The 24,958-nt window shown below is 41.7% G+C and overlaps 4 protein-coding genes across 4 annotated transcripts; 2 read left to right on the top strand and 2 right to left on the bottom strand.

The window, feature by feature from the left end:
• Positions 1-560: 560 nt before the first annotated feature.
• On the bottom strand, positions 561-14,171 carry LOC132262518 (tachykinin-like peptides receptor 86C). Its single transcript, XM_059761795.1, has 9 exons — positions 13,981-14,171; positions 13,770-13,912; positions 12,404-12,617; positions 5,507-5,641; positions 3,017-3,094; positions 2,802-2,952; positions 2,402-2,735; positions 2,283-2,338; positions 561-1,442 (listed from the first exon to the last, which is right to left on the bottom strand). Exons 1-9 carry the CDS (start codon positions 14,169-14,171, stop codon positions 1,245-1,247), a joined length of 1,500 nt encoding a protein of 499 aa, XP_059617778.1. The 3' UTR covers positions 561-1,244.
• LOC132261921 (phenoloxidase 2) lies at positions 5,915-9,416 on the top strand. Its single transcript, XM_059760969.1, has 4 exons — positions 5,915-6,268; positions 6,764-7,889; positions 7,954-8,135; positions 8,889-9,416. The coding sequence occupies exons 1-4, from the start codon at positions 5,968-5,970 to the stop codon at positions 9,335-9,337; spliced, it is 2,058 nt and encodes a 685-aa protein (XP_059616952.1). The 5' UTR covers positions 5,915-5,967; the 3' UTR covers positions 9,338-9,416.
• A 2,657-nt stretch (positions 14,172-16,828) lies between the features above and the next one.
• Positions 16,829-20,263, top strand: LOC132261688 (zinc carboxypeptidase-like). Its single transcript, XM_059760608.1, has 8 exons — positions 16,829-16,993; positions 17,051-17,184; positions 17,949-18,092; positions 18,184-18,418; positions 18,486-18,573; positions 19,275-19,559; positions 19,649-19,732; positions 19,830-20,263. Exons 1-8 carry the CDS (start codon positions 16,835-16,837, stop codon positions 19,937-19,939), a joined length of 1,239 nt encoding a protein of 412 aa, XP_059616591.1. The 5' UTR covers positions 16,829-16,834; the 3' UTR covers positions 19,940-20,263.
• Positions 20,264-21,846: 1,583 nt separating this feature from the next.
• Positions 21,847-22,423, bottom strand: LOC132262598 (C-type Lectin CRL-like). The gene is made up of 2 exons (XM_059761909.1): positions 22,317-22,423; positions 21,847-22,249 (listed from the first exon to the last, which is right to left on the bottom strand). The coding sequence occupies exons 1-2, from the start codon at positions 22,359-22,361 to the stop codon at positions 21,914-21,916; spliced, it is 381 nt and encodes a 126-aa protein (XP_059617892.1). The 5' UTR covers positions 22,362-22,423; the 3' UTR covers positions 21,847-21,913.
• Positions 22,424-24,958: the final 2,535 nt, after the last annotated feature.

The raw sequence follows: 24,958 nt of genomic DNA, 5'->3' as shown, positions 1-24,958 counted from the left end.
GATTCAATGTGCATCCAAAAGAAGGATTGCACATTGGATAACATCAAAATATCCACTCAAAACTTAAAATATTCCGAAAAAGGTGAAGAAAATGAGGAAAACGTCTGGCCATATTTCCCCCTTGTTCTATCTATGCATTTGATTACTCAATATTTCTGCCTTTGCTTGGCTTTATTTGCTGGTGGTGCGCAAAGAACAAATTGCATTTCATACCGAGAGAGATCAGAAAATCACATCAGTCAAAAAAACCCTGGCAAAAAATTACATACATTTATGCATAACATACCTTGTGGTGGATTTTATGCACACCTTCGCACTTATCCTGCGTATTTTCCAGCAACAACTTTTAATTTATCCATTCTTTTTTCTCTCACTTCGCCTGCAATGGAAAACCAGCGGGAATTTTGGTGTTGCTGAAGTACAAGTGCGGTGAAGTGGATGCAGAGCATAATAGCTTTTAATCTACACAACTTATCGCACGCCCTTTTTTGAGAGCATTGTTTGCAGAGGACTTGAAAGTTGGGGGGTGAAAAAAAAAAACACTGCGGTAGTTTTCGTTGTCATATAATTTTAATTTATACACTTTAACTCCTAAACCTACGATAGAACTCTCTCTCACACGAGTCTTTACAATTGAGTGTCCTCTCATGTAATGTACAACTTTTTAATGAACTAACCAGTCTTTTCGAGGCTCTCTTTAGTACAGAGAAGAAGTAAGATTACTCCCCAAAGTTGGGAACAAATTTATTTCCAAAGGAGAGGTTTTTTTTTCAGAGATGAAACAGAAACTCACCCGAAGAATTGAGTGATGCTAATTTCAGCCGTATACATAGTTGTCTGACTCTTTCCGTGTCCAATTACTGTGTATACACAAATATTGCAGCAATTTTGCGGGAAGATGTTTGCGCTGCATGCAACATGTGTTGGTATATCCTGCTCTAAATCACTCTTTGCCGCTCCTTGACTGGCAAAGCTTCTTCTGGGATGAGGCAAAAGCTCGTTACGTTGCTCTTTCGCCGCTAGACAAGCGTACTCTTGTACGGCGTCGTTCGATGCAATGGGAATGGCGTTGAGAACATCTCGTCAGTTGCATCTCGTGGCAGCACCGCCTTGGGAAAGGTGCTGAGGCAAATTGAGCTTCTGCCCTCGTGGAGGGTATCATTCTCCTCCTCCTCACTCTCCGCCACTTCCTCGACGCGCTTGTGGCTTCCGCCGTTCAGATAATTTCAGTCATACTGAGGGTGTCAGGAATACTCAGAGCATCCGTTCGGATACATGTGGGCCTCTGTCAGGGGGTGGGATTGTTCGTTGCTCGGCTGAATTCTTCGCGCCTCGCGCGTCTCAAAGTGGTTGGCGCCCAGCGGCACGTCCATGTGGGTGGTGACAGTGGAATTACACTTGGGGCTGGCTTGCTGGTTTCCGCTGGGATTCAAGTGTCTTGCCTGCGAAAGTAATGCGCAAAGTGCAAGAAGTTAGACGGACAAGTTTGTCATTTTGCATTTTCCTCTGGAAATGAGTTTTATCTACAAATCCCAGATGTTTTACACCATTGTCAAGGGGGAGATACATCGATTGTGTCTCAAAAATGCCTTTTATTTAACCTTCATTTCTTCTTAAAGGCTTTTAACATTACAGTAGTCTAATTTCTTAAGACAAATTGTGATTTATCATCCGAAAAGTAAGATAAAAAATTTATTTTACAAATTTATGTTACAAATTGAGGTTATGTTTGATTGTAGCGTTCTTTTCACCGCTCAGCTTCCATAGTAATCATTTTCATTGAGTGCAAACACACAAAACTACTAATAAATGGGAAAAATATCAGTTTAGGTGAATTAATTCGTACATTGAGCTGTTAATTAGCCTTAAAGAAGTCACAAATTAATTTTTGAGAGTAAAAGAATCAATAGAAAATCAATGCAGTGAACTGAATATTGCAAATTTTCTCACATCGGATTTCAAATTCTGACCATTGATTTTGCGAGAAAAAATATCATTTTGATATCTCAAAAAGTGTGGTTAGAAGATGAGTTTTTTAGCTACTTAATCATTTAATCTGTGATCAGATATGAAAAAAGTTTTGGGTCAATTTCTGGGTAGTTTGAATGTGGAAAAGCATTTCACAGAATAATTCAAAGATTTCACTTTATGGCGAATATCTCCCCCTTGAGCTTGTAATTTTGTAATTCTGTGAACTGTGTTTGACGTTATCCTTCAACTTAAGTTTGGCAGAGAAGTTCGGGCAATGCAGTAAACATTTCATCACTCTTATCTTCACTTACCCGAATATTTGCCGGCATTGTTTGATGCCACTGCATGGAGACGGATTTGGGTCGACCTGTGGAGGGGGAGGGAAAATTGTATTAGCCCGAGATTAGGGCGATGGGGGTGATTTGCTCACAGGATTTCGTACGGGCAAAGTCGGATTGTGAATTGCGCCGGCCGAGGATGCCGGGAACATTGTCGGCGCCCTTGTTGTGCGCCTTCCACACGCGAAGGCAGCAGTAGCAGATGATCTCCTGGAAGTAGACGCGGAAGCGGCCGTTCATCCAGTAGTAGATGAGCGGATTGACCATCGCGTTGGACATGGCCAGCCAGTAGAAGGCCAGGTACATTTGCTGGGCGTGTATCTTGCTCGTCACCTGCTTATTGTGGTAAGCGTAGACGAAGAAGAGCTGGTAGGGCAGCCAGCAGATGGCGAATATTGTCACAATTATAATAAACATCCGAACAACCTGCGAAAATAGTGCGGATGTCCCATTTGAGTAATGCGATCTGAGGCACGAATGGCATGTGATTACCTTCTTCTTCGACTTCATCGACTCCAACTGGCGCTCCGTGTGCTCCCCGATGGAGCGACTCCCCCACAGCTCCTTGCCCATGAGCGAGTAGCACACGATCATGATGAGCATGGGAATCCCGTAGGTGAGGGTGAGGAATACCAAATTGTATCTGTGAAATGCATGGCTGTGATTCGCAATTGAATATGCCATCGTAACTCAAGCAGGAGACTCACATATAATCTGCCATTGATGTGGGATAACTCCCATCGGGCCATATCATATAGCACTGCGTTCGAGTCTTCCCGTTGTATCTGTGCCAGTGGGTGGGCGATGCGGGGGGGAGGGAATAAGACAGCGTGAGCATGACGGTGGAAATATAATATATTCGGAAAATTCATCCCGTGGCGGGGGGAAAACATGCCAAAGGAGGAGAGGCACTAGAAAAGCCACTCAAAAAGAAAGATGCTCAATTGCAAGGCCGCAAACAAGGGGTAAACATGTGCCACTCTGAGTGAACCCGGATTGCGAAGATTGTGTGATTGCGCCAAAAGATTGCGGATTGCGCCCAAAGATTGCGGATTGCGCCCAAAGATTGCGGATTGCGCGCAAAGATTGCGATTTTACACTAAGGATTGCGGATTGCGCCAAAAGATTGCGGATTGTGCCAAAAGATTGCGGATTGCGCCCAAAGATTGTGGATTGCGCCCAAAGATTGCGTTTTTACACTAGGGATTGCGGATTGCGTTTGGGATTGCGAAGATTGCGTTCTCAGTGAACCGTGATTGCGCCACATGTTTACCCCTTGGCCGCAAACATATGAGTTTATCCAAATTTCCAAATTGGGATTTTCGTATATACTCGACAAATATTTGAGAACAGGGAATATTTGGGCAGAATGGCAGAAATCTGGGATCATTTGTGCTCTGTAAATAGCTTCAAATATAGGTATTATCTTCTATTTCCATCCCATTTCTCGCCATTAATGTATGTGATTAATATTATATTTCCTTTCTTCCCTCCCGATGTTTCTCCGCCGAAACAAATACCCGGAATGCTATATTTAGGCAGTTTTTCCTGTAATTCCCAAACATTAATTTATATTTCCGTGAAATCTCTGGACGAGGGATGAAATATGGATGCTGAGTGTGATCCAAGAGGGAGGAAAAGGCGGAAACATTGAGCAATGAAGACAACACTTATTGTTGGGAGCTAATAAATATAAGCAAAAACGGGAAAATGACTATCAGCCAAGGGGTCAGTCACTCGCAAATTGAGACCATTAACTTTGTGATTATAACTCAAATTTTGATTATTTCATACAAAATTCTGATTATTTTTTGATTATTTGTGATTTTTAAGTCAAATTCTGATTATTTTTTGATCACTTTCCGAATATTTGAATTAAAATCGATAATTCCATACAATTTCTGATTTTTTTTGATTATTTGTGATTTAGATTCAAATTTTGAATTTTCTTATAAAAATTATGAATATTTTTCGTTAACATTCTGAATGTTTGATCAAAATCAATTTTTTCATCCAAATTCTGATAATTTATTGATTATTTTGTAATTTTACTTGTGAAAATAATCTTTTTTTTTTATTAGTTTATTTTTCAGAATATGATTTTCTTTTTTATTTTACTTGGGAAAATAATTTTTTTTTTAATATTTTCCTCAAATAATTGATTATTTGACTAGAGAACAATAATTTTCCTCGAAAATCGCCTTGTGATTTGCCCCTTGCTATCAGCTTTCCATATTTTTCATGATGTAGTGCAGAACATTATACTTCTCTTCGTCATTCGCATAAAATGTTGATAACACCGGTGACCATTGTGGCCCACTTTCCTCGCCCAAAACATTAATTTCCACCCGCAATGTTGTCCTCAGCGCACGAATCTCGGTCGCCGTTTAATTGATGTATACACAAATAACAATTTTATCGCTTCATTCACGACTGCTAAAATAAATCATCGGCAAGCGGAAAAGCATATTCATGGATATTCTCGAGGAATTTCATTCACATTTCGGCGTGAACAAAGAACATTTCGCAACCGGCACGTGTTGAGAGTTGTGCCATTGTCAGGAAAAGGGACTGTTTTAAATCATCTTTTCACCTCTGGGCTAATTATGGAAAATATCATTGAATTAAAATTCATTCCACCTGCTCTTCCGCGGGGAAAAAACTTCCATTCTCGCATTGCTGCTGGCCAAAGGGCGTGTGCACAATTTACGAAGAAGGCCTAAGCCTTGTCATCCAGGGAACTTTATGAATATTAAAATATACACACCTTCACCCACCATTGCAGGCTCTTAAAGAATGCCTTTTAATTACAATTTGTAATTGGTGATGCTGTCAGGAATGCGCTGTGAATTTTATTGGACTGAAAATATTCAGCAATGGAAACACGCGCGAAATTCCCTCAATTGGAAGCGCACAACAAGTCAACTTTGCGATGTATTCTCACCGTCAATGCAGATAAATATTAATGTATCCAATTTCTCAATTTAAATGGCGTTTGGAAAGAGTTCCAACGGCGATTACTCACCATTTGCGGTGTCTTTTGCAAAAGTATGAAAACAAATGTGAGCATCTATGGTGAATTTTCGCGCATCAATGAGCATTTCTTGGGATTCATGGTGTGTATTTTGGTGGAAAGAAAAAAACCCACACCATTTATCTTTGGGTGTTGTGGCGTGTGATAGCAAAAGTTTTCTGACCTCATTGTTTCGGTGGTGGAGTAGAGAAGACACGGCGAGGCGAGAATCCCACTGAGTGCCCAGATAATCAGCAGGAATATTCTTGCCTTCTTGCGGGATGTCCGATGCCGAAGGGGTCTCACGATGGCGATATATCTGTAATGGAGAGAAATGGAGAGTGAGAGTGAGATATGGAGTCAGTGCATGAGTTAGTAAACAAGACGATGTGCGGTCGCTGGACATCCGGACAGCACTGCACGAGCGCTACACAATAGGCCACAATCAGTCTAGTGGTTTTCGCCCAAATCCTCTGGGGAAAGCCAACACGTGGAATGGCAAAGTGAGAGGGAAGCGAGAGATAAGGCTCGAGCTCAACCGTATAAATGTCTCTAAGGAGCTTCTCCGGAGCTCATAACACTTGCTAAGTAGTGTGTGCTGTGTCAATCACGAGTGGCCTCAACGAGTTGCTTTGAGCGGAAATTATGACCGACAAGAAGAATCTCCTGTTGCTCTTCGACCGGCCCCAGGAGCCGGTGTTCGTGGAGAAGGGCGAGCGGAAGACGGTGTTCGACGTGCCCGACAATTATCTCTCCGATCAATACCGTGACATTGGCACTGAGCTGCAGAATCGCTTCGGCGAGGCGGCGGAGAATCGGATTCCCGTGAGGAACATCTCGCTGCCGGACCTGCGGGTTCCAATGACTCTGGGCCGTCACGAGCAGTTCTCTCTCTTCATCCCGTCCCATCGCGTCTACGCCGGACGCCTAATCGACATCTTTCTGGGTGAGTTTTGCAGCTTTTGCAACTCTTGCGCCGAATATCGCCAACAAAGAAATCAAACTCTGTGACTATTTCAATATTGTCTCCTCTTCACGCTCAGTCGAGCACATCATAATGTCCGCAGACGGACAATTTATCATCAAACCCGTGAATTTGTGCATACACAGTGACTGTCAATGAAATAAAGCGGACAGTTTTGCGTGTGTAATTTTGAATGACGCCAACGTAAATCGTTTCAATAGTGAATAAATCGTTGGTTTTGACAAAAACTCCTGGTTTTGATGAGAATTTCAGTCTAAAACCAGTCAAAAACACAATTAGAAGAACAAGAGAATTATTAATAGTAGCAAAATTAATATATGCATAAAATATTCTTAATTCAAGTAGAGAATAGCATTTAAAATTAGCTTCAATAACACGTGAATCAAGCTTTAAATTCATTGGCGACCACTGTAATCTTAATCGAATCTAACCCACAGTTTTATTGTCCTTCGTCAGGAATGCGAAGTGTCGATGACTTGCTGAGCGTGGCGGTTTATGCTCGTGACCGCTTGAATCCCTATCTCTTCCACTATGCTCTCTCCGTGGCTCTGCTGCACCGGCCGGACACTAAGGACCTCCCGATCCCCAACTTCATGGAGACCTTCCCGGACAAGTTCATGGACAGCAAGGTGTTCGCCTCGGTGCGCGAGGAGGCTGCGATTGTCCCTGTTGGCTCTCGGCGCCCGATTGTGATTCCCAGAGATTACACGGCGTCGGACTTGGAGGAGGAGCACAGGCTGTGGTACTTCCGCGAGGACATCGGCATCAACTTGCACCACTGGCACTGGCACTTGGTGTATCCCTTCGAGGCCAACACGCGCGCCGTTGTGGCCAAGGACAGGCGCGGAGAGCTCTTCTACTACATGCACCAGCAAATTGTGGCGCGCTACAACTTCGAGCGGCTGTGCAACAGGCTGAAGAGGGTGGAGAGACTCAACAATCTGAGGGAGCCTATCAAGGAGGGCTACTTCCCGAAGATGGACTCTCTGGTGTCCAGTCGACAGTGGCCAGGAAGAGCCGCCAACACGAAGCTGAGGGATCTGAATCGCGGTCTGGATCAGATCAATATGGATTTGGGCACTTTGGAGCGCTGGCGCGACAGATTCTTCGAAGCCATCCATCAGGGCTTCATTGTCGATCCGCAGGGCACGAGGATTCCCCTGGATGACAATCGTGGCATCGATGTCCTCGGCAATGTGATGGAAGCGAGCATTCTCTCGCCCAATCGCCAGCTTTACGGCGATCTGCACAACATGGGACACGTGTTCATCAGCTACGCGCACGATCCTGACCATCGCCACCTGGAGTCCTTCGGCGTGATGGGAGATGCCACCACGGCCATGCGCGATCCTGTCTTCTACAAGTGGCACAGCTACATCGACGACATCTTCCAGGAGCACAAGAACAGACTTCCGCCCTACTCTGAGGCCGAGCTCACGTATCCCAACGTCCAGATCACCAATGTCACAGTGCAAAATGACAAAGGCGGCAAAACTAATGAGCTCCGCACTTTCTTCATGCAAAGCGACGTAAATCTCTCGCGCGGTTTGGACTTCACTCCACGTGGAGATGTCCTTGCCAGGTGAGAAAGTGAGGGAAAATTGACTTGACGAAGTTGTGTAATTAATCTTCTTCCACTCCTTCAGATTCACACATTTGAACCACGAGAACTTCACGTACACCATCACTATCAATAACGCCAATAATGCTCAGATTCTGGCAACTGCACGCATTTTCATTTCGCCCAAATTTGATGAGCGCGGCAGTGAAATGAGCTTCAGGGAAGTGCGCCACGCCATGATTGAGTTGGATAGATTTGTCATTGCATGTGAGTATATTTGCATCCATCAAACGTTTATTTATAGCCAAGGGATGATTATTCATAGTTGCAACGTGTAATTCTGCGTTTGACGCATAATATTCCCTCTCAAACATTCAATTTCCTCATCCTTCTGTAAATCGCATTGGCATCATTAGTTGACGTACAATTGCACAATGCACTTACGGAATCAATGTAAAATGGAGATGTGTTGTGCTATTTAGCGCACGGTGCCCTAAAAATGAAATACGCCCTCATTTTGCCAACCCCATAAATCAATCAGAAAATGCATTTGGAATTTTTTGAGAGCGCCAACAGCTGCGCTTTATGACTCTCTCCGCAAACTTAGGTTGTCCTCGGCTGTGATTTGTGGCATTTCATTTCATTAGTGTAAAATTAATTTTCTCCGTGTTTGCGTTTTGGGGATTTTATGTGTTTTCTAGATGGAGAACAAGTAAAAAAAACAACCCTAATTTCAGCTTCGTAACTCCGAAAAGGAGAAGCGTCCCCCAAGAAAGGGTGTCCTGAATGATAAAAACAATTACTTAATTGTTTCGGGGGGATGTTTTTTGCGCACACATCCGTTGGGGTGTGGGAGTGTGTGGGAGGAAGGGTTATCTCGGAGATAGTTTCCTGAAATATTCATGCTCCATTGCAGATGGTTGGGCAGCAGCATCTGGCGCTTGATGGGAAACACGATGCTGTGCATATAATAAGCACAAATGGCATTTTCACCCACTGATTCATGCTCTCCTCCTCCAGGTCGTCCCGGATCCAATACAATCAGGCGTCGCTCCACGGAGTCCAACGTCACAATTCCCTTCGAGAGGACCTTCCGCAATCTGGACAATCGTCCGACCGGGGCGGACGCCGAGGCGCAGTTCACGTTCTGCGGTTGCGGTTGGCCGCAGCACATGCTCATCCCCAAGGGTGTGCCCGAGGGCATGCCGTGCAACCTGTTCGTGATGCTGACCAATTACGAGGAGGACCGCGTGGAGCAGGACCTCGTGGGCACCTGCAATGACGCCTTCTCCTTCTGCGGCGTCCGCGATCGTCTCTACCCCGATCGGCGCCCCATGGGCTTCCCCTTCGATCGCCTGCCGCGCCAGGGCAGCGATCGCCTCAACACCTTCCTCACGCCCAACATGTTCACCGCCAATGTCAGCATCTTCTCCAACGACGCTCTTCCCCAGCAATCCAACCGCACGTAGGAAAAACGATGAACTTTGCCTGAGAAATGCGAATCCCTTTATAACAACTTAACTCTTTTGCACAAATAAAATACTTCCAGCACAAGATGTGTTTCCCCTTACTGTTTATATCGCAAGTGATTGGATTGAACCATGTTGTGAGGAGAGTAAGAAATGTAATCTTTCAATTTGTTTTTGCACTTTTCTCCGAAAATCTGTTAGTAGATAATTCATGGAAAATCTTGATGGGGAATTGATTTTTAATACATCTTCTCTCTTCATCTTGTCCTTGAAGACATGAGATGTTTTCCACACAATTTTCCACTCATTTTGCTCCACGACAATCAAACTAACAGCGGAAAGTTTGTTAAACTTTTATGGAAGCACGTCGCTTGCGTCCTGAGATGATATATTTACCCCCAGTCAAACCCTGTTTGCTGAAACTTTCTGGGAAAAGCTTTAAAAATTTCAGGATCAACGGCGTCAATATTGTTGTCTGAGACTTCACAATGTATTTTCTATTAATTTTGTTCGCCCGAAAATGATGAATTTGCGTCAAAATAATTGATTACATTCCCACCCAGTCGCGATACAAGCAAGGGTGTTTGGTGGGTGCGGTTACGAAGTTTCAAAGATCGAAGAGTCTCTGAAGAGAATAGAGAAAGCCCTACGGGATTATTGGAATTTTCCCCACAAAAAGAGACACTGCCAAGGAGCTCAAAGAGAGTATTATTTTTTCTTGCGCAAATCTCCTTATTCCACGGGCAAATATTGTGAGTGTGCTGTTTGATGAGGAGCCACAGCGAAGGAATGTATCCAAATGGGTCATTCGCTGGTGTGTTGAAAATTGCAATAAAAGGGAATTTCTTGGTCGTTGAAAATTTGCTTGAGTACGCAAATTGTAGGGGTTTTTCAACCCCCCAGCGAAATCCCAAAGGAAAATGTCTCGGGCGTAGTGCCGTTAGTAGCTGCGTGCCGTTTAGAAATATTTGGCGTACGATAATTTCACTTAAAGATACGAATGGGAGGAAACCCGCACCCAACAATTTCATTCAATAGCACGATGTTCTTCTGGGGGGTGGAATTTGCAAAGTGAAAGTCATGGTGCATGGGAATTTTCTGCGTGGGGTTTCTTTGTTTTGCTCCTTCTGTGGAAACTGACGAGCACAGTTGAGGGAGAAATTCATAAGCAAAGGGAAAAAAAAGGGGGGAACATCTTAAATTACACACTCCAACTACAACTGTGAAAAGGGCTCGGTAAAAAGGGTGAGTATCACTGAAGATTTGCTGAAACACTTGAGCAAACATGTTTAGTTGGAAATTGAATTGTGTTCTGATTGTGGCATATTGTCACATGCTTGAGACTATATCGAATGCCCAAGAAAACTTCCATGTAGGAAAACTTGTGCAACAATGCAAGAAAGTTTCTTACTGTTGTACCAGAAGAGAAAAAAAAATCCTACACTTTGCTTACGTTGTAAGTTTTTCGCCCAATATATGTCAAGGAATTCCTACCCTTGTGGAATGTCTTCTATTCTGGGAAAAGTCCGTACAGGAAGTTATGTAATTTCCTCATTCTTTATTATGCATACACTGGAACTTATCTGCGCATCTCTCTCTCACGGGAAGCTGTGATTAAGGAAGTGTGTCATTCTCGCAAGAGGACATTTATTGACATAGTGGTTATTTCTGTGTGGTTTCCTCTATAATTAAGTCTATCTTTCGTTTACCTTTTTCCTACCTCTCGCAGTGTCTTACGGAAGTAATGTACATAAGAAGGAGGAAGTCTGCAAACTTTCTTACCACAATGTTTCATTGCATTTTTTACCACCGAGTATATACTGTATAATTCACGATCGACTTGACTTTTCTCAGAACTAATGAATGGTCATTTCAAGGGGAAGATGGTGTAGCTAAAGTCTGTACATCACTTCCTGACACTTCTACATTTTGTATTAAAAATCCTCAACACTTCCCAGGACTTCAGATTTCATACATTGCTTCTAACGAGACTAAAATCAACTAATAACTGGAATTTAACCAAAATCTAACTGATAGTTTTATAACTCTGATTTTAAGACTTTTCTAACTGCATTAGTAGACATTAGATAGCTTTTTTTACGTGTTTCTGATCTAAATTGCACTTAAATTGCAAGATTTGGCAAGTGACACATTGAGGTTATGTTTGATTTTAGCATTGTTTTTAAGTCCCCAGCTTCTAAAATAACAATTTTTATTGAGTAAAAAGCAAATTCTACCTTAAAAGTGGAAATATTTTGAATTTAGGCAACTTTAAGATCTCATTAAGTGTTAAATCAGTCACATAACCTAGAAAAATGTGTCAAAATTGAGACTTCAATAAAAATTAATTTCTGAGAGTGAAATAGTCAGCAGAAATCAAATCTTTGAACCAAATATTGGACAAATTGAAGCACTTTCACTTCCTTAAGCTTCTACTGATCTGTACACCACTTCTGACCGTATTATCTCCCCCTTGGGTGATTTTGCTGTATGAATACTGCATCGCGCCAACCCTGAAGCCTCACCTCTGTCATGGCGAGAACACAACGCCCAGGATAATAAACAAGCAGGAATATAACAATCACTTACAAATATGTAGTAAACATGATGGAGTTTTCGATAGCATACAAGCAAATACAATTACGTGTCATTATAATCCGCACGTACTCCATGTTTCCATTTCAAATTAATATCCCTGGTGAAATTAGTTGCTTTATGTTCACCTTGACGGCGAATCCTTAAAGATAAGAGTGTGAGGTGCAAATGTGATGCCACGGAAATAGAACCGAGCAATTCCCTGCTTATTCGTGCTGAAAGGTTTGCGTGGCAAACATTGCTTGTGATACAGAGTTGCGGTAATGAAGCACCTTGATTTCGTGGTTGGCTCCTGAGTTAAATGTTGAAAGCCTCCAGCGCGTGGTAAATAATTGTCCACCCTTCCGTATATTTGCCATTTAACCGACAATCTCACAGGTAAATCCGAGAGATGAGCGAATTGTCCCTGACTTGACACGTCGTTTGTCAATTAAGCCCTATTAGACCGCAGGTTCGCACACAAGGACTCACCTGTCAAAGGAGATGGCGACGAGTGTGAAGACGGATGCGGCGACGGACACATTGGCGATGAAGTTGTTGATGGTACAGTAAACAGGTCCGAAAGGCCAATCGGAGTTGAGCATGAAGATGAAGTTGAAGACACAGTTGAGTGAAGACATGAGGAGATCGGCAACACTCAAGTTAAGCAGAAAGTAATTTGTGACCGTTCGCATTCGGCGATGTGCTAAAAAATGAGTTTTTCCCAGAAGGGAAATGCAAAATTGTAAAATTTTCACACACTGTGCCGATAGAGACTTTTCCAATTTGGGCGCCGCGCGAGGAGAAAAGTTTCACACAAACGAGAAAGTTTTTCTCACTTTCTCTCTGCCCAACAAATTTGTGATTTTTATTGGGTAAATTTCTTCGCCTGAAGATGTGTATGCGAATTTCTTGTTATTCCTCTCATCATTTTGCCGATAGTTACTGCTGATGAGCTCCATTTCATGGCGGAGGAAGTGGAATATTGTGTGGAATATTTTGCTGTTATGTATCTCAACAGTCGCGATATGTATTCTCCTTTTGGGGGAGGAAGTTTCAAGGAGCAGGCACTTGAGAGCAAACTTATATTGGCAATTGAGGCAAAATTTAACAAGTTATACACACTGTATTACGAAGTAATTTCATTTGAATTATAATTTATTCAAGGGGCCTTAAAGTTTCCGACAAGTGACTCTAAATACGCCACCAATTCATCAATCAGCGCTTCCAGCACATCAAGTAAAAGCTACATTATGGAAAAAGTTCCTCTTCTCCGCATTCAATGAAATTTCATGGTGAAAACCATTATGATGCTGAAAGTGCGATATTGCCATAGAGAGTGAGAGATAATTGAAAGATTTTGCGGAAGTTTCAACACTGAAACTTTCTATTGGATTGTGGCTTTATTAACTTTTTAGTAAATAACTTTCAATAAAGGATTTTCACTCAACTCCTTCAATGAAGTGACTTTTATTTATGTTGAAACTAATGTAAATATCATCACTAGACTTCATATTAAATTCAGCCAGTCTTGAAGAGTTCGACAATTTGCCAATTTTCATTCGAATGCCAACATCACTATTCAATGTGCTTCTCTCTTGGGAATGTCCAAAAGCTCCCACACTGGACTAATTGGAATTACCCAAATTGGATTAATATCTAATAAGGGTATCGCAAAGTAGTTTCATTTGCCAATGACTTAATCAAAGGTATTCGGCACTGTTTCATTACTATTTAATTAACGAAGTGAAGCCCGACAGAATGTGCAAATAGTTCTCCGAATGGCTATTTCATAAATTTGGTCTTCGGAAGCTTTTTCCCTCGCGCACCATCGTTCAATTTGATGAGCCACACTCACCGAGAACAATCCACAAAACTATGCAATTTCCAGTAATGGCAATGAATAGCATCGCACCGAAGATTACGCCCCAAATCGCCTTCTGTTCCCAGGGTAATTCATAGGCCTGTGTCGCAGAGCGGAAGCACTCCTTCACGAAGAGTCTGAGGAAAAGGGTGGATGGATTTTCATGAGATGGCCTGGCGCGAGGGTGGGAAATCTCTCAATTAACCTGACTGAATCCTCTTGCGGATCATCCTGGCGACTGATGTCTATCATATCCTGGAGCAATCCGAAGATTGTCGTGATATTGAGTGAGGAGATTGACGACTCATTGTACAGCAGGGGAGCTGACCAGGGGAAGCGATTCACAGCCAATATTGTGCAATTTGTCACTGCTCTAGCATCTAAAGCATCTGCCATGATTTAATCACATTTGACCATTCCCTATCACGGTTATTTAACTACCACATAATCACTGCAAGAAGAGGCATTCCTCTGGCCTTTTAGCACAACACCATTTTCTTTCGCTGCAAACATGAAAAGAGCACTGGGCTGAATGGTGAAACACAGTATTGAGAGCCACTCAAAGACTCCTTCTATACTTATATCACTATCGCACGAAAAGGCATTTCGTAATTAAAAGCTGCAGGAGAAGGAGATGTTCTAGCTACAAATCAATTTATTAACTCCACCACTGCGTTAGACGTAAATTTTGATCACAAATAATGTGGATGAACGGAGACTCTCTTTCTCTTAGTTTTCCTTTCTTTCACATTTTAACACAGATTGTACATTTCGCAGCGTAAACTCTTATTTATCACCGCCAAAGAACACTTCCTTTGTCTCTCGCAGACAGAACAAGAGTGTATCCTCACGCGACAGTGACTTCACTGTTAAATATACTCCGATTGGGGAACCTTGGCGGACAACCGCGAGATGTTCGTCGGAGGAGGTGTTTGGAAAAACTGACGTGTTGATATCAAACAGCTTTTCCACATTCAAACTTTTGGGCCACAGCGGAAATTGTGCGTGGGCGATTGTTGGAGGGGAATTTCCCCATGTCAGAGAGCTTTCGTTAAAAGCTCACACTTCCCCTGAATGCCAGACCTAAGAATGTATCAATTGAGCATTCAACTTGTCTTGAAGATGTTGACAGAAATGTTTTTTTTTTTTTCAAAGTTAAAGTTATTTTGTTTGTAAAAATTCCCTGTTATTGCCATAAATTCTCCGAAAAATCCCAATCATCGCATGACAATTTCTATTTCTGTCCCATCAGTCTATTGAGAAACATTGTAAATATCATTTGTGAAGAAATGTAATCTTCTTATTTCGAGTCCATCTCACGAAGCCTTTGTTACACCGAGAAAGTCTGTGGGTGGACAATTTAATTTAATTAATTGCTGGGTTTTCTAATTAAGTAATTCCAATGGAAAATATGTTTTTCATATCTTGAATATTAATTGAAAGTTATTTGTGACCAACAATACTTGTTTAATATCACGCTGCAGAGAATTCTGTGCGCATGAATGAAACTTTGTATTCACGCAGCGAAATGCACAACTAAATTAACACAATTATTATATTCCAGAAGGGTGTTTTACTGTAAACATAGAGCTTCACTTACATATCTGCCAACGTGATTTCATCTTATTATCGTTTAAATTCATTTAGTCGAAGCGTGAAGAGAATCTACGTTTTATTTACACTACATTCATGCATAAATGATCCCATTTAAGCTCAACGTTCATGTCTTTATACCTTGAAGTGTTTTGGCAGAATCTCATGTTTCCAGGGGTTAAGAAACCAGCTTGTTTGTCTACAACATTCGCTTCGAATATCATGTTTTCCATCAAAACAATTTTCACATGTAACTTCCGTTGATGCACATAAAATCTCATTATTAACTCACACGTTTCTTATATCAGCTACTTTTCATATCTTAAGCACTTCCTTATCACAAAAAAAAACGTAATAATAATAATGCCAATAAGCGGTGTGTCAATTGACTTATCGTCTATTCAAAATATACTTTCTGTCTCAGGGTCTTTGATAACTTTAAATTCATTGATCGATGAGAAGGTCATTCATTATATTAGTTATCAGTCTTTTCACACAGTTAAACCAGTTAAACCATTTCACAATAATTGGGTTTCTTTGTGACGAAAAAGGTGGCTTTCTTTCACACAAAAACAACTTAGTTCACATTACTTCTGCATGAATAGCTGCAATTTTCTTATCATGGGTGAGAAATTGCATTTTCTTCGACAATGCATTGCACAAAAACCCTCTCGAGACATTCTCATCTTGACTGCATGTCTTATCTGATTCACATCGCTTTCTTCACTGATAAGACTCTCATGTTGGGGACATAATTTGATTACTTAACAAGTAATTCTTTCCGCATCCAACAATATAGTGAACGATGTAATTAATTGTGTGAGTCTCTCCTTCAAAAGTGAGGTTTGTCAGGAGTCTCAGCGACAGAGAAGTTTTCGGGGTGAGCAAAGGTGTTAATTAATCACAATTAGGAGCTGCTCTTCGTCAAACCAACAACGAAGAAGACACTTTCACCGGTGCCTTCATCTTGAACTCTTTAAACACTCTTGGCAACCTTTCTCGGCAACCTCCTTGGCAGATTAATCAAAATTACAACCGCAAGATATTTTTCGGAAGTGATTAAACTTGTACAGAGACTTTCAAGGTGTGGGAAAATTCATTAAAACTTTGCAAGACAGAGAGAGAGGGAGAGAGAGAAGGGACTAATTGGTCGTGCTGCAAGGACGTCTGGTTGAGATGCTCAATGACCAACAGGTTGACCATGTTACATATTTTGAGTCAATCAATTTTCCCGTTTGCAGATCTGATAAAGCATTCCATCAAGCAGAAAATAAATTCTCCCTATTGACAGATATTGTGATTAATTGTGTGGGAGAAAACGTCGTAAAATCTTGAAAAAAGAAATAAATAACAAGATAAGGCGAATGTATTTATACAAGCGATTTCGCCGCCAACATGCGACAAATGCTGTTGGATTGACGTGAGGTGGTTGATTGTTCGCGAAGATTTCTCGCAGTGCGGCAAGAATGCGATCCCTTGGCGTGTTGGCTGTTCTGGTGGCGTTGGTGGCGAGTGTGGTGTGTGTGGAGAAGGCCCGCTTTGACCATTACCGCGTGTATTCGGTGCCAATTGAGACGGAGGAGCAATTGCGGCAGCTCCAGCAGATCGATTCACATCCAAATGGGGTAAAAACAGGAACCACTAATCCCTCGACCCATGGCTAAACCCTCTCTCCTCCGCAGTACGAGCTGTGGGAATATCCAAGCGCCGTCGGAATCACAATTCCAGTCATGGTGCCACCCCACAAGAGAGCGGATTTCGCCGAATTAACCGCCAATTGGGCCAACGTTCGTCTGGAAATTGAAAATCTTCAAGAGTGAGTGGACAAATATCACTGCAATTCACCCCAAATATCCCCACGTGACGCCCATTCTCTCCAGTCCGAGGCAGTTTATATTGATTCGAGAGTGTCACATAAATGTTGCTCTCCCAACCCACCCCCAAAAATGCCACTATATATTGTGGCCGAAGAAGTTTGTGGGGTTGCGAAAGTGTTGTGATTCGCATTCCGAGTGGATTTTCACTATTCACAAGCGCGGTGAAAACTTGTGTATAGAACCAAACGCTATTCATCTTGAGAGATTCTCCGCCTCAGGCAATCAGTGAACTTTTCAACAAGTCCATAATATTGAATTTGAGGATGATTCTAAAATCATTCTGATTTTTTTTCTCTCTCCCGGAGCAGTTCATTTCCTCTTCGTTCATGTGTTTATTTACCTTCTGCGTAGCAAGTGCAACCTTTAAGATGGTTGAAATAACAAAAATTTCTTATTTTCTTCATTCCGTTTGTGAAAAATAACATTTACCAACGAATCACACAATTATTGACATGTCCGTTGAAGAAATTTCCGAGTAATTCGCGTGAAAATCCGCACCACGTGTGAAATATTTGCTGTTTTTCTTCCCTCAAAAGTCGCAATAAATTGCCTGTTGGCAGAAAACTGGTCTAATTCTTAACAGATGGGCTGAAAAGGAGAATCATGTTTCATGTTCGTTGCATTTTGGGCATAAGCAGAAGAGATATCTGTTTATTTGGGTGAATAGGAGAATATTTACGTGCTTGACCTTGCTGTGTTCCAGGAAATTTGACGAGGAGCAGCCCAAAGTAATGCCCAGAATGTTCGGCTGGGACTCTTATCACACACTGGCCGAGATATACGAGTGGCTGGACGTTATGGCTTATGCTCACTCATCGGTGGCGAGAACTGTTGTGGGCGGAGTGAGGTGAGTTTGCCCCCAAACAAATCCACGAGAGGTCAATTCATTAACCTCTCCATTCCTTTGCCCCGGAATTTCTGGGCTGCACTTAAATCAGTCACGAGGGACGAGAAATTAAGGGACTGAGGATCTCACATAAATCAGGAAATCCCGGTGTATTTATCGAGGCGGGAATTCATGCCCGAGAATGGATTGCCGATGCCACAGCCACATTCATCATCAATGAGCTCCTCACCTCCACTAATCCCGACATTCAAGATATTGCCAGGAACTACGACTGGTACATCTTTCCCGTTGTCAATCCCGATGGCTACGAGTACAGTCACACCACTGTGAGTATCATTGGCATTTCAATTACACACCCAGAACGTCCTTCAATGCTTGTGGTTTTTGCTGTAGAATCGGAATTGGAGGAAAACCAGGAAACCATCGTCATCAGTGTGCTACGGAGCTGATGCCAATCGCAACTGGGGATACAATTGGAATCGTAAGTGCCAATAAATACCTCGTATTTTGAAGCCCTCGACAAAGCTCACCGACATTCCCGATACGAAGGGAAGTTTCTCACCCTTAAGTAGTGACCTAATTCTCTCTATAGAAATTCGACACTATCAAAATGTTTAGTACAAGGCGATGATATTACAATGACCAATCTTAAGACTCTCTAATTTTTGCACAGTGAAAAATGTCTTCTACACATTCCAAAGTCATGATGTCTTAACTTAATTTTCGCTGTCTTTATACGCACATCTCTCTGCAATTCTGCAATATCTCGGCCACGAATTGAGATATTGCCATGATCTCAACGCTATTTGAAAGATAATTAAATTCTCATAATTTCTTGTCTTAGGGTAGTTGTCTCGAAAATTTAAAGAAATATTGAATTTTTAGCACCAAAAAGAAAAATGGCCCGAATTTCATAGGTGTCCTAATTTTCGCTACTATGCAAATAGTGTCAGAAATTCAGCATATAACTGAAGAAATGAGAAGAAGTGATGTACTGATTGAGGCTCATTGTATCTGCCTTGGTTTATCACTTTATTCGAACCGATCGTTCGCCTTTAATCCCGGTGTAATCCTCACACGTCTCTGAAATATGATTTTCCACGCGGAAGTCCTGAAAAAGTGGTCTTTTTTTAACACTTTACACTCAATCGAGAAGCTGAACTTTTCCCATTTCCATCCCAGAGGGTGGCGTGAGCACGAATCCCTGCTCGGACACTTTCCTCGGCACTGCACCCTTTTCTGAGGTGGAAACGAAGAGTCTCTCCGACTACTACTCATCGCTCTCCGGCATCTCCACGTACATCTCCTTCCACTCCTATGGTCAGATGCTCCTCGTGCCGTTCGGTCACACCAGGGATCGTCTGGGCAATTATTACGATCTGGTGGAGATTGGCGGCAAAGCCGTGGAGAAGCTGGCGGAGCGCTTTGGCACCAGATACACGTACGGAAATATTGCCGAGACCATTTGTAAGTGTAACAGGCCACAATGATGGACATTTATGGCTAACTGATCCGTGTAAAAAATATCCAATTTTCCTCATTTTCCACCCCCGCAGACATCGCCTCTGGCGGCAGTATTGATTGGGTGAAGGGCGTCAAGGGTACAGGACTGGTGTATTGCTATGAACTGCGTGACACAGGTGGATATATCATTTGTCAATTCAATACCCCCAAAATAATGGGGAATTGTGCGACTTGCCTTGGCTTAATTAACACACACCTTCAATGTATTTCCAGGACGCTATGGCTTCAGTCTGCCCGCCAACCAAATTAGGCCCACAGGTCAAGAGACACTCGACTCCATTGTTGTCATTCTGCGCGAGGGAGCCAACAAGGGATATCACTGACCAGTCATCACCCTCACAATGTCACCATCTGTGCTATTAATATGAATTCTTCTGGGCGAATAGGGTGTCGTGGTATTTCTATGGCCCGAAGGCAAATAAAAGGCTATCCTTAGATATTCCGATTTCTTCATTATGTAGCAATTACTGGAGATTCAATAGGACAGGGAGGACTTCATGTTTCTGCGACTCTGACGATATATACTCAGCGAAAAGCGCTCCGTGTCACAGCTGAGCAGCTTTAGGGCCAGCTCTTGGTTGCGATGAATGAAAGCTCCGTGTGCAGAAGAACATTCCCTGGCTGTGTCTGACGGGCAATTCATCTTCCTGTGGCACTGTCTGTTTGAGGGTGGTTGACGTCACGGCCCGAGTGTGAGGAAGTGGAGTGCGAAAAAAAGGACATTGTGTAGAGAGGTAACCAACATGGCATACGAAACGCACCTTCATGAAATATTGCCTTGTCGGCGACACATTACTCACAACCATGCCAGGATTATTATTGAATATCAGCTTTCAGTCTGGCATTAGCTTTTTATAGTGTCGCCTCGACAGAATAAAAAGCACATATATTGCGAGACGCCCCGGAAAAAGAAGAATTTTCATTAGCCATTCACACACTCATCGTCTCATGTTAAATTGATCTTTCGCCCCAGCTTCCGAACGTCACATTCGTTTGTGTTTATATCACATCCCCATGGCTTTTCCTCCCCCAGCATGGCTCTGTGGAGGAAGAAATAATAAAAATTGATTTTTTCTACATTCACTTTACGCACTAAGAAGCATTCAGAGGCGATGTCAGTGGAGCTTTATTCTCCAATGTCGAAGGCATTGCCAAGAGCGATTGTCAATGGCAAATGTATGCAAATTACAGTGGAAAATGATTCCTCGATCGCAGATGTTCGGGGCTAAATGCTGAAGGCGGAAAAAGGATATCGAGAGGACGTCGAACTACCCCCAGAAAAAGAGGGATTTTGTATAATTGGACAATTGATATATTTATTTGACTTTTGGGCTTTTTCGAGGAAATTCACTTTAATCGATTCGCCATCACGTTCCACTCTATATAATGATAATGTTTACAATCCTCTGTTGTCTATTGTCTACTGTACGTGACAGGATTCTGGAAAGTATCATTGTCATGATGTGTGATGGTAAAGTGACTCTCAATATAACACTTTCCGTCCAGTGTATAAACATTACTTTACAAGTGTGGTGGAAAATTTTTTCCCAACAAATTCGCCTCACGTTTTTAATCGTGTGCGGAAAATGTTAATGAAAAGTGAGTGTTTAGTTAGTCTGTGAATTGCTAAATATTGTCCATTAAAATGTCCTCGCATTGCTATTGGAAAAGTTTTTAATATCAAACCTTGACACTATGCAAAATTCAATTATACTTTCAAAATTGCATACAAAAGACCATTATTTGCACAATATTTTGTAGTCCCATGAATTCTCTGCGGTGGATTTCTGGATTAAAGCTCATGCAGAATGTTTATGTAAGAGATCAATTATGGTGAGCGGCTTTATTGAATAAAATTGATCCAAATTGTATTCAATTGTTCTGACAGAGGGAAAATTCAATCACCATTCATCGCATCAATTGAAGACGACGCAATGTGGGTGGAGAAAATCTCTGGGAAGACCTCAAGATTGCTTCTTGATGTTTGATTTCTTCAACGTCAATATTCCATACAGAATCTATAATTATGAATATTTTAATCAAAAATGTCGCTGAATTGATGGAAAGCAATATGTCACGAAGCCACAGGAGGGCTTCTCATTCGGTAAATGAATAGTAATTCCCTTCCAAAGCGACATTTAATGCTCATAGAAGTGATGTTAATTATTCTAGACAAAATTGGCAATTTATATGACTCATTATATCGTTCAACGGTTGAATGCCAGCAATGAAAATCAATCGTAGCACTAAGCTGCTCGTAAAACATCGCATATATTTTTTGGAAATCATTATTTCTTTTATTTCCTCTCCTTGTATTCACAGATGTATGGCAATGCTGCAGTACACTCGAGATCGTCCCACATTCTACCGCGAATTGGCGAAATTCTGATACAATTCTGCTTATTCTTATAATTGTCTGGCTGCTTATCAAGCCAAAATTTGTACTTTAGCACTTCCCCATTTCCCACCCAGCGCCACTGTCGATCCTTTTGGTAATTGTATCCGCCAATCCAGACATTTCCTCCAACCTGATCGCTCAATTTCGCCACAACTCGCTGTTCTGCAAAGGATGCTATTGACACAAGTTCCATGCCGAGTGACGCACATGCGTCAACTGCACTTGGCCAATTCAACTATTTGAGACAAACACATTAATTTCACACACTATAATTTAATTAAAGCCAAACATTGTTATTATACTTTCTTAGTGCTCAAGTACAGCAACTTTCCATCGCGCAGAACCATGTCAACTGCCGGGAAAGACTGAACGGTGTATGATATGCACAGAGGAAAAACAATAAAGAACCACTTCATTTTATGTAAATCTTGTGCTCTTGATGTTCACGCAAAACCACAATGAAGTGGAATTTTTGTAAGTTTCGCAATTTTATACAATTTTGGCACAATTTTATCACGAAAAACACTTCCCACTCGCAATATAATTGAAGTCGATATCATTCAAGGGGAAGATAATTTGGCTTCTACAGTTTCTGTGCAGAATCTTAACCTATTCACCAGAAGTGTCTGATGACTTTTTAACTGTTTTCTATCCAATATGAACTTTTTTCAAACAAAAATGCTCAACTCTGCTGTGAATAAAAGAAATATTCTTAGCTTAAATACAAATTTGATGATTTTGAGGGTTACTTAATCACCAGAAGCAATAAAATTGATTTTTCTAAGCAAAATCATTTTGAAAATGCCCCAATTTGTCGAAACCTAACATTCTAAATATTTTAACACATTTTTTTTAAAGCTGTACACCACTTCCGGCCATAATATCTGCCTCTTGGTGGAATTATAAAGAAAAACACCAAAAAGCGATAAAGTCACTTGCAAAGTCAAATAAAACTCTCAAATGATTCATTACGAATGGGAATATCAATTTATTCGATTGCATTAACGAAGCCTGTGACCTACTTATTAACAACTGAAGAGTTTGAAGAGCTTGAAGACGTTTCAGGGAGATTTCTCCACTTAAAAAGTAATTTCGCAGATCTGTGATTATGCATTCTTCGAATCAATCAACAGAGATTCCGCAGAGGCGATAGAACGTGAGATTTTATGAAAATTCTCAGGCTGACGAGACTGTCGATATCCTGAAATGCCATTTGGCAGACAAAGAATATCGCAGTGAGTTTATCGCCTGGGGTCACGCGGTGTGAAGGTAAGACAAATAATAATGAGAAAGTGCCCGAGGGGGAAAATGAGACTGAAAAGTATTGTTAATGGTGCGTAAACGCAACAACCTGAAAAGTCACTGCCTGATTGTTGTGAGATAAATTGGTATTGAGGAGAAAAGGACACGAATTGCTCGCAATGGTGAAGGTCACAGATGGGAATTATAGTTATTATCCTTTTGTGGCATTGCGTCTAATTTGTGCGCAATCATGAGAATTTCCAACACTTTCATTTAATGTCGAAATGAATGACAAACTCATAATGCTTTTGCCCTATAATTTCACCAACCACAAATTGCTCTGACTCTCTCGCTTATACTGGCGCTGGCAAAGAATCAACAGTCGAAGAGCTCAGGACGAAAATTTTGGATATTGCCCTAGAAAATCCCAAAGGATTGTCAAATATATCACACTATATGCTTTGTGTGATTTATCAGGGATCGTGTGTACAGACTGTGTAGCAGCTTTTGGCTCCAATTCTTCGGCCCCCACGATAAATAAGAGTCTGGTGTGAACGCGTTTACCAGTGATAAAGAAGCATAAAATAAAGTGTTGTCGTTAATTTTATAGGGTTCTGTGCGTGGGCGGTGATGCACAGCAGAGGCAGCATGTCCATTTGGTGTTAAAAAGAAGGATTTGCAGAGGATTTCTTTTTTATATCTCCCACACTTTGGAATTTGCTCTGTGTGTGTTTATGTATTTGAGTGTGACTTTTCTCTCCCAGAAATATGCGACATGAAGCAAATATTTTCATTTCCTCCCTGTCCTGATAAAAACTTTGCTCGCGTGTCTCTGCCAATCTAATTTGATAAAGAGGTTGTGGCGCAATCTACGGCTAATGGAATACAGACACAAAAGGGAGATGAATCAGAAAAATACCCTCAGGGATTCATCCAATGGCTGTAATGGCATACTTACATGGAAGGTGTAAAGTCCCTCACACCGGAACACCGTCAAGAAAGCCCTTGTCTTTCGAGGCACGAGGCGAGAAAAGTTTCCGGTGGTGCGGGTGGAAAGTTTTGGGGGTAGGCGGGGAAACTTTAAGGGATATCCCTCATTGTGTTCATGATGGTAAATCCCGGGAAAAGTGCCTGCGGCTTTCACAAGACATCCCAACTCTTCTCAGCCGCAAAAATGCTCAAGTGATAAACGGTCGATTACATGAAGCTTCGCACCCAAATTTATTTCACCGCTTCACGCACCCTCTTCATCGATCCACCACCCACCCCGTGACGCCCACAGCCAGATCTCCGCTTCGGGGGTGACACTCGATAATGATGTTCCGGAATAACAAAAAGAAATGTACAGCATCGCAGACGTGAAAAATCACGAGCGAGCGTCTCTATATTAATATTCAATAAACATTTCTCTTCCACCATGAAGATAATAATCTCTGTGAAAATTCACTCAATTTGCCTTCATTGTGTGTGTGTGACTGAATGAGTAGAATTTTCCGAATTTTCGGTAGTTTGCCTGCGACAAAGTGCTGGTGAGTTGCTGAAAGAGGTAATTTTTGACTACGTCGTAATTGAACAACTCAAGGGGGAGATAATATGACTTGAATATATATATACACAACTTCCTGACACTTATACAGTTTATGTGCAGAATCTCCAACACTTCCAGCCACTTCTGAACGTCTTTAAATGCATTTTTTACACT

Source organism: Phlebotomus argentipes, unplaced genomic scaffold (assembly GCF_947086385.1).
Source record: "Phlebotomus argentipes unplaced genomic scaffold, Phlebotomus argentipes genome assembly contig_15, whole genome shotgun sequence".
Taxonomy (NCBI): Eukaryota; Metazoa; Arthropoda; class Insecta; order Diptera; family Psychodidae; genus Phlebotomus; species Phlebotomus argentipes.
This window is presented reverse-complemented; position numbering and strand designations above follow the sequence as displayed.

Coding starts and splice junctions, on each gene's coding strand:
- LOC132261921 (XM_059760969.1), top strand. CDS start 5,968: ATGACCGACAAGAAGAATCTCCTGTTGCTCTTCGACCGGCCCCAGGAG. Junction 6,269..6,763: donor CCTAATCGACATCTTTCTGG/GTGAGTTTTGCA, acceptor GTCCTTCGTCAG/GAATGCGAAGTGTCGATGAC. Junction 8,136..8,888: donor GGATAGATTTGTCATTGCAT/GTGAGTATATTT, acceptor CTCCTCCTCCAG/GTCGTCCCGGATCCAATACA.
- LOC132262518 (XM_059761795.1), bottom strand. CDS start 14,171: ATGGCAGATGCTTTAGATGCTAGAGCAGTGACAAATTGCACAATATTG. Junction 3,095..5,506: donor TCCACCACCGAAACAATGAG/GTCAGAAAACTT, acceptor CCACTGGCACAG/ATACAACGGGAAGACTCGAA. Junction 2,953..3,016: donor ACATCAATGGCAGATTATAT/GTGAGTCTCCTG, acceptor TGCATTTCACAG/ATACAATTTGGTATTCCTCA.
- LOC132261688 (XM_059760608.1), top strand. CDS start 16,835: ATGCGATCCCTTGGCGTGTTGGCTGTTCTGGTGGCGTTGGTGGCGAGT. Junction 18,093..18,183: donor ACTGTTGTGGGCGGAGTGAG/GTGAGTTTGCCC, acceptor CACTTAAATCAG/TCACGAGGGACGAGAAATTA. Junction 19,733..19,829: donor CTATGAACTGCGTGACACAG/GTGGATATATCA, acceptor ATGTATTTCCAG/GACGCTATGGCTTCAGTCTG.
- LOC132262598 (XM_059761909.1), bottom strand. CDS start 22,361: ATGGTTCTGCGCGATGGAAAGTTGCTGTACTTGAGCACTAAGAAA. Junction 22,250..22,316: donor TGTACTTGAGCACTAAGAAA/GTATAATAACAA, acceptor TGTCTCAAATAG/TTGAATTGGCCAAGTGCAGT.